Below are 8,031 nucleotides of genomic sequence, written 5' to 3' on the forward strand. Positions count from 1 at the left end.
GCAGCAACCTGCCTGCCGCAGGCCAGGCCCACTTTTGTTGTAAGGGGACGGTTGAACACGGATTGTTAAAGCAAGGGTTTCTCATCGATCATTAGAAGTAACGTGTATGTAGAATCAGCTGTACCAGAGGTTTCTTCCAAGATCAGGAGCATGAGCTCTTTTACAGACCCCATTCTAGAATGTTTTGGGGCTCGCTCAGCTTGGGCACAGTTCCCCGGTGTTGACACGGCCTCCTTGACACGTACACATCTGAGCTTGCAGACCAAGCCTGTGGACCCGACTGTGGATGGCGGCGCACAGGTGCAGCAGGTCGTGAACATAGAGTGTGTGTCTGACTTCACGGAGGCCCCGGTCCTCAACATCCAGTTCAGGTGAGCAGCTCATGGGGCTGTGGGCCGGGTGGCCAGCCTGCTCTGCTCTGGAGCTTGGGGCTCTGGGGTCGTGCCTACACACGGCTGTGTCCCTGGGAGTCCTCTGTCCTTGCTGAGCCCTTGCGTCCTTCCTTTGGAGGCCTTTGTGAGGGCTGAGGGGGTGGCCTAAGTGAGTTGCAGCCCCCACCGTGCACGTTGCAGTGTTAGGTAGGTGCACAGTGTCTGGGAAATGAGGGAGAGGCGGTACGTGCAGGGTCCCAGGAGGCCACTGCGAGCCAGCGCTGTGTTGCTCAGGTCCCATGCTCTCCAGCTGAGCGAAAGGAATGGGGTGGGGGGGTGCTGCGCTATGGGGCTGGGACCAGCTGGGTCCTGTGTGCCCCTGCGTGGTCATTGCTCTGTGGGTCTGTTGTGGGGATGGCACCCCAGGCCCCCCATCTGGGGGGTGCATTGTTGCCTGGTGTCCCCCGGGTATATGTGCCGCTTGGCCATTATCTTTTTTAAGACTTAACTTATTCTAGAGAGAGGAGGAGAACAGGGGGAGGAGCAGAGAGAGAGATACTCTCAAGCAGACTCCCCATTGAGTGCAGACCCCACACAGGGGCTCCATCCCGGGACCCATGATCATGAGATCACGACCTGAGCGAAATCAAGAGTCAGATATGTAGCCCACTGAGCCAACCAGGTGCCCTGTGTTTTGATTATGTTTTTTTAAAATGTTTTCTGTTGCTCCTTGGTTCCTGGCCATCCTTTCCAGTGAGCGGGAGAGAGTGTGTGTGAACAGCCGACTGCTGTGGGCGTTTGTGAGGTTGAAGCTTTGGAAGAGCGCATCTTCAAACATTAAAAACACAGAATTGAAGACTGTACTGTATAGAATTTAGGGAAATTTCTGTTTTATTCTGTAGGCAAATCCTTTTCTTCGTCTCTTCTCATGGGAAAAAGAAAAATCCCATACAATTTAAACCAACTTGGAGTTGTAGAAAATGGGCTGTGGGGAAAAGTGAGATGTAGAAGCCCAAGGTTGGGCCGTCCCCGACCAGGGCCTGGCGGTGCCTGTCGGAGGCGCAGCCCTGTCCGTGCACACAGAGGCAGGTGCGGTGCTCGGTTCGTCGGTCCTCGTCCGTCACACGAAGACGGACTGGGCCTCTGTGTGGCTTCGCGCCACCCTTCCAGAACACTCTGTTCCGCACCCGCAGCAGCAGGTGTTCCTGTGCCCGTTGATTTGCAGCCCAGTTCGGGTGTGTGGTTGAGGTTCAGAATGTTCGGCGGCTCACGCGCTCTGCTCACTGTGTCTCTGTGTTGCTCGTAGGTATGGGGGAACCTTTCAGAATGTGTCTGTTAAGCTGCCTATCACACTCAACAAATTTTTCCAGCCCACAGAAATGGCTTCTCAAGATTTCTTCCAGCGCTGGAAGCAGCTGAGCAGGTGAGCGAGGGGCACCAGGGAGGGGCAGGCCCGGGTCCTCCCGAGCTGATGCAGCTTGGCGTGGTGACCCTTGATTTTACCTCACAGTCCCCAACAGGAGGTGCAGAACATTTTCAAAGCAAAGCATCCAATGGACACAGAAATCACCAAAGCCAAGGTAGGGCCTGTTGATGGGCATTGCCAGGGTCGGGACGCTCGCCGGGGTTCCGGAGGGCGGCCGGTTGTGTTGCTGTTCCTCTGTGGCTGCGGTTGCGCTGCCCTATGCTCCTGTCTCTCTGTGGCACAGATCATCGGGTTTGGTTCTGCGCTTCTGGAAGACGTTGATCCCAATCCTGCGAATTTCGTGGGGGCCGGCATCATACACACCAGAACCACCCAGATCGGGTGCCTTCTGCGTTTGGAGCCGAATCTGCAAGCCCAGGTCTGACTTGTTGAGCTTTGTTCTGGTTGTGCTGTGCTGTGGGGCCCGAGCGGAGTCCTCTGACGACTTCTGATCGATGTGTCCCCCTGGGTGGCCCCCTGTTATCCTGCTGGTACAGAGAACATTTCCATCACTCCAGAAAGTTCCCCGGGGTCCACTCTCCCTCTACCCGTCTCAACCTCCTGTAGAGACCACTGCCATGACCCCGTGCTCCAGCCGTCACCCCGGTGGCCCTTCGTGTGCCCCGTTAGCTGGCCGAGCCCCACGGAGCTGCCTGGGGCCATGTGCAGTGGAGCTGTGGTGCGGCCGTCCGCCTTCCCTTCACTTGGGAAGCGATTGGGATGGGAGTGCGGACCCCGGGGCTCCCAGCGTCTCCGCACGCTGGCTGCGGTCAGTTGCTGTCAAACTGCCCGCGTCTTGGCTGTGTGAGAGTGTGTTTGCTACGTCCCCGCGAAGCGCTGGCTGCCCGCTGGGGCGCGCTGAGCTGCGGGGCTCGGGGGCCGTGGGCTGCGGGCTTAGGCAGCCCACGAGCAGCCGCTGAGCTGCGGGTCCCGTTGCAGATGTACCGGCTGACGCTGCGCACGAGTAAGGAGGCCGCCTCGCGGAGGCTGTGCGCACTGCTGTCCGAGCAGTTTTGATCGACGAGGACGGAGGACCAGGCTCCTGCGTGTCGCGCTTTCCTTCATCTCTGCCCTTTGTCTTCGTTGCCGTGCCGCGAATAAACGGGCCTGTCCCCAGGCGTCTCCCAGCCTCGTTTCTCCAAACCGGATCCCTTTCGGGTCAGGACGGCGGTACCCGTGTGTGTTTCAGAGCGAGAGGCCGAACCTGCACTGCAGTTGGGTCAGAAGGGAGCGTGGGCCCCGCGCTCCATGTTCACAGAGGTCAGGACACTTCTGAGCGGCCTCTCCCAAGTAAAGGGAAGTGACAAGTCTAAATGAAAATGCAGATTTTTTTGAAACGGTGTCGAAACGCTTCTGCCCTGTTGGTCATAGTCATCTCTGATTCTTGGAGAGACGCAGCGGCAGCTTGTCCGTACTGGGGTGGGGTCTTCTCTGGGCCATTTGGCTGCTGTGCTGGGTGGCGCCAGGGGCAGGAGGTATGTGACGAGGTCCACGGGTGTGGGCGGCCCGGCTGCTGTCTGCCGGGCCCTGGCTGTGGGAGAACGGGGCGCGCGGGCTTGCTGCAGCGGCCATAGGGGGCCTTGTGGGCAGGGTTTGAAACCCAGAAGCTGGAAACAATTGGGTGTTTTTCAGGACGACCCACAAGACCGTGTGTGCTGACTGGGGGGAGGTCTGTATCCCTTTCCCTGCACGGCGGTATCCATGGGGTACCCACAGTGCACGGTGTCTGAGCGTTTGAGGCCCTGAGTTTATGGCCCGGCGGTGGGCGGGCTGCTGTTGGCTCGGAGGCTGCGTAGCTGGTCTCGCTCAGCTCTGGGCTCGAGGAAGTGCGCCGTGACCACGGTCCCCTTGGACTAGTTCCTGGTTTTGATCAGAGGGTCAAGTGTGGGTGGCAAAGCAGGTTCTGGAGGGTGAGTTGGTCTCTTCCCTGGGGCACGTGGGCCCTTGTGTGGGTGGAGGAGGGGCTCGGTGTGTGGTCAGAGAGCGCAGAGCCATGCCGGGGGGGAGCTGGAGCCCGGCCTTTGCTCTGCTGGCCGGCCCGGGCTGTTCTCGGCCTCGGCTCTCACAGGCTGCTGGCACTGAGCGCCTCCTGCCCGGGCGCCCGCCTGCAGCCTGAGGGGGCCAGGCTGGGAGCAAAGCTGAGCCAGGGCCTGTGTTCTGGGATGGCTGTGCCGCGTCGGTGGTGGGGGTGGCCGGCCGGTTTGTCCTGAACAGGCACGTCTGTTCTCAGCACCTGTGGGCCCAGGGAGAGCCAGGCTCTGTTGCGGGCTCCCTGGCTGCGCAGCAGGGATCGGGCTCCTGAGAGGCATGCCCTGGGGGCCTTGGGGGGTGGTGGCAAGGGGCACAGGCAGCCCTTGGCGTGGGTCTCGGGGAGGTGGCCAGAGGGCATCACAGTCTGGTGCTGGTGCCACTGCAGAGGCCCGCACTCAGGGTCCTGTGCCTGTCATTCTGGGGGTGTGGGTTTGGGGGCTCACAAATGCCGCATGTGTGTGGGAGACGGCACAGACAGAGTGCTCGGGCCGGCACCTGCGCGTTGAGCGATGCTGTTTATTTCGTGTCTGTGCGCAGCGGGGCTGTCGTGCGTAGCACGAGTGATGCCCTCCCCCGGCAGAGCCTGCTGCGGAGCAGGTGCTGACGCTGGACGGCCTTGTCCTCCCTCCCTTGCCCTCCCCGGCTGTGGCGTCCTCTCCTCGTGGCCATCTTTGCTGCCGCTCTCTGCCTCTTCCCACCCGTCCCTGCTCGGGTGTCCTGCACTCATGGGACCTGTAGCCCCTTTGCTCAGGCCTACCTCTAGAGTGGCCTTTCTTGCTGCCGCGACCCAGGTACCCGCTGCTCTGGCTGTTTCTGGGGACCCGTTCTGGGAGGGATGAGCGGCCTTCTTCAAAGTCTGGGAGGCTGTGTGGACAATCTGCGGGGATGCCCAGGAGGCCGCCAGTGTAGTTCAGCCGGCTGGGCTTGGTCAGGGTCTACAGCCCCTTTCCCTCGGCTGCCCCGGTAAGTCACGTGCCATCACGCGCCAGGGCTCTCTGAGGCCGCGCCTTGTGGAAGGAGAGGGGCTGCCAGGCACCGCACGCCAGCGTCGGGAGGGGGTGTGGGCGGTGGGAGCGCTGCTTTGCCCTCACACCGGCGGGGGCCGTGTCCCCTAGCCCCCACAGCGCTGTGGGCTGCACGCACAGCTGCTGAACATCTGCAGGGTGAGCACCAGCTGCTGGCCCTGCGCTGCGGGGTCTGAGCAGGGCAGCGCGAACTGCTTCTGGTAGGAGCCGAGGGGTTCGCAGCAGCTGCAGTGGGTCTCGGGCTGATTCGTGGGGATGTCAAAGCTGCAAAGAAGCAGGAGCCAGGAGCCTGGGTCAGGGCCGCTGCCCCAGGAGAGAGTGCTCCTGGACCTCCCGGACCACTCCAGAGAAAAGGGTGGGTCCCAAGTTCCCAGGAGGGGCCTTCGGGCCTGCCCTCCCCCTCCCGGCCCTCGCTGCCCTCCCTGGCTCTGAGGCAGTTGGCGGGTCTGCCTCGGCCTTGCGCAGGCGCGGTGGAGGGGGCTGTCGGCTAGGGCGGCCTGACTGGTTGGGAGCTTTCTCCTGGATGGGGCAGGCTCTGGCGTGCCCGGTCCAGCCCTGTTTGGAGGCTGCTTGGGACCGGCACTCACCTCGTCGAGGAGGCACAGAAGCCCTCACAGCGGGTCACTGTCACGTTGGCGGTGCACCCTCGGTAGGTGACCTCCTGCTGCAGCTCCTTCACGCCGCAGGCTCCTGGGGGACGAGAGAGGTGCGGTCAGACGCCAGGCCAGGGCATGGCTGCAGGGCTGACACAGACCTGCCGCTGGGCACAGGACCCGGGAAGGGGGGTGAATGTGGCTCAGTTGGGTAAGGAGGGCCGACGTTGCAAGCCGCATGACTGCTTACATGGGACGAGTAACCCTTCCTGCGTGGTGGGTTCTCCCCTGGGCTCCGCCCCCTGCACTCGCCTTGTCCCAGCCGTGCTAACCTCGGACCTCAGAGCTCTGCATGGGAACAGACGCTGATGGGCTCTCCTTTTGGGTGTTCCTCCTGAGAGCTGGGTACCCTGGGAGCCCCCCCAGGTCAAGAGTTTTCTGAGCTCTGGTGGGCAACCCTCAGGCCTCTCCTTTCGTGGTCCAGCAGCAGCCAGTGGGCATCTCTGGTCTGCTGGAGCTGGGGCCTGCCGGACGGATGGGGGCAGGGTCTGTACATCCGTGGAGGGGATGGATGGCGCCCCAGGAGCTCTCTGCAGGGTCTGTGCTCTTGGAGGGGCAGGGTGTGGACCCAGCTGGAGACCTTGGTCTGCTTGGCACGCTGCCTCGGCCGGCTGGCGTTAGGAGCTGCCCGTGGGGAGAGGAAGTGAAAAAGTGAAGGCGTTCCTGAGCACACTGCCCAGTCTGCCTGCGTGGCTGCTGGAGGAGGGGACAAGAGGGCTGTCTCCACGGGCTCCTGTGGCCCTCAGCTGTCCTCCTCCGACCCCATCTCCTGCTTTTGCTCCTGTGCCCCTGGTCTGCTCACGGGCAGCCTGCGCCCGGTCTGTCTCCCAGGACGACGTTCATCACTGTGGACAGGCCTGCCTGGGGGATGGCAGGGGACATGGGAGGGGGAACCCACAGTACAGTGCAGTGAGCATCTGGAAGGGAGGGGAGGGGTGTCTCTCGAGGACGGTGGGGGGCGGGAAAACGGTGGAGGCCTCGGCTGCTATTCTGCCCACCACCAGTGGCGTCTGGGGAGGACACTTGTAGCTACAGCCCTTCCTTTTTCTCTCTCCGCTTCCTCAGGCGGGGCAATACCTGAGACGGGACCCCAGCCGCCCCTGAACTCCTGTGAGCTCCTGAAGGGGCAGCCGTGGAGGGCTTCTGAGGGAGCTGGCTCGCCGGGAGGCCGGGAGGATAGCAGGGAGTGGGAGGTCGGGCAGGGCATGGGTGGGCCAGGCGCGGGGCTGGCATGCAGGCCCAGGTGACGGAAAGGGTGCCTCCCAGGGGAGGCCACGCACCCATGTTGGCCAGACTGCAGTGTCTGAACAGAGGTGTGTAGAGAGGGGTGGGAAGAGAGGAGGAGGCAGCTAACGGGAGGCTGGGAGAACTCTCCTAAGGACTGGGGGACACGCAGAAGAGGGAGGCCTGACGCAGTCCCTGCCTGCTGGGGGGTGTTGGCCTTTGCAGATGCCCGAAGGACATGGGGGTGCTCGGAGGGAGGACTGTGACCTCAGGTCTGAGCTTAGCGTGCTGCCTGCCTGCTGGCCTCAGGAGAATGAACGCTTCAAGGGAAAGAAAGCAGGTCACATGCAGGATGACCAGGGAGCTCCTGTCTGAGGCGCGCACATCAGGCTGGGACTACGGCACAGTGAGGAACGGGCTAGGAGGCAGGAGCACAGCCCAGAAGGGGATTGGGCAGTGCGAGAGGACAGGGAAAGGCAGGGACTCTGCGGGAGGGCACGACCGTGCTCTCCAGACTGATGATGCACAGCCGGAAGACGCGGGGCACCAAGGTCGTGAGGTGGGTGAGAGTCCTACCCCTTACCTGGAGAGGTGGACGTGGGTGTCACCAGAGAGGAAATGGATGGTGCCCCAGGAGACGAGGACCCTGTGGAATGGAGGGATGAGCTTCCGTGGACAGAGGTCAAGCTGGCGAGGGTCATGGTGGTTGAAACTCCAGTGCTACTAGGTTGTCCAGTGGTGAGGTTAGTGACTGGAGAAGTCAGGATGGCTGTCACCCCCACAGTGGATGAAAAGAGACTAGATGAAGGGATTTGGGTGGTGAGGGACGTAGACTGTGAGGTGGTAGAGTGGGAGGAGAGGGTGTGGGATATGGGGGTGCTGGGTGTGGTCCTGGGCAAAGAAGGAGCAATGTTGGTGCTGCCCAGGGGGACAGGAGTCCGATCAAGAGGAGGCGTGGACAAACGAGAAGAGGGGGAGAAGGCGTGGGTGGGCAGGGAAGATACAGAGGACAGGGTGGGAGTGGAGGCATCTAAGGAGGAAACAAAGGAAGAAAAGGAGGCTACGCTCACTGTGCCTGGGGAGCCTGGGGAGCTGAAAGTGGAGCTGAAAGTGTGACCAGCGGGGCTCGTGCCTGTCGCCAGTGTGGAAGGAGACAAGGAGCCCGTAGGTCTGGTCGTGGAGGGGGAAGTAGGGGTCACCCGGTGCGTTGGGGTTATGAGTCGGTGGGTAGTGGGCGTCACGGAGGACGTGGTGGAGGGGGC

At 62.2% G+C, this 8,031-nt stretch overlaps 2 protein-coding genes across 5 annotated transcripts in view; one reads left to right on the forward strand and one right to left on the reverse strand.

The window, feature by feature from the left end:
• LOC111149627 (adaptor related protein complex 2 alpha 2 subunit) overlaps nucleotides 1–2,958 on the forward strand; it is an 80,659-nt gene extending 77,701 nt beyond the window's left edge. For all 4 annotated transcript variants that reach the window (XM_022506799.1, XM_022506797.1, XM_022506798.1 and 1 more), the window contains 5 exons: nucleotides 248–371; nucleotides 1,678–1,794; nucleotides 1,882–1,951; nucleotides 2,081–2,215; nucleotides 2,776–2,958. In XM_022506799.1, coding sequence (XP_022362507.1) covers nucleotides 248–371; nucleotides 1,678–1,794; nucleotides 1,882–1,951; nucleotides 2,081–2,215; nucleotides 2,776–2,853 — 524 coding nt within the window. In that variant the 3' untranslated portion in view covers nucleotides 2,854–2,958. The remainder of the gene's footprint in view (nucleotides 1–247; nucleotides 372–1,677; nucleotides 1,795–1,881; nucleotides 1,952–2,080; nucleotides 2,216–2,775) is intronic.
• A 2,020-nt stretch (nucleotides 2,959–4,978) lies between these two features.
• The window catches only part of LOC111149470 (mucin 6, oligomeric mucus/gel-forming), a 21,436-nt gene continuing 18,383 nt past the window's right edge, over nucleotides 4,979–8,031 (reverse strand). The window contains exons 30-31 of the mRNA XM_022506559.1: nucleotides 5,480–5,582; nucleotides 4,979–5,156 (exon numbers count right to left, since the gene is read on the reverse strand). Coding sequence (XP_022362267.1) covers nucleotides 4,979–5,156; nucleotides 5,480–5,582 — 281 coding nt within the window. The remainder of the gene's footprint in view (nucleotides 5,157–5,479; nucleotides 5,583–8,031) is intronic.

Source organism: Enhydra lutris, unplaced genomic scaffold, assembly GCF_002288905.1.
Source record: "Enhydra lutris kenyoni isolate GAN:26980312 unplaced genomic scaffold, ASM228890v2 scaffoldscaffold22, whole genome shotgun sequence".
NCBI lineage: Eukaryota > Metazoa > Chordata > Mammalia > Carnivora > Mustelidae > Enhydra > Enhydra lutris.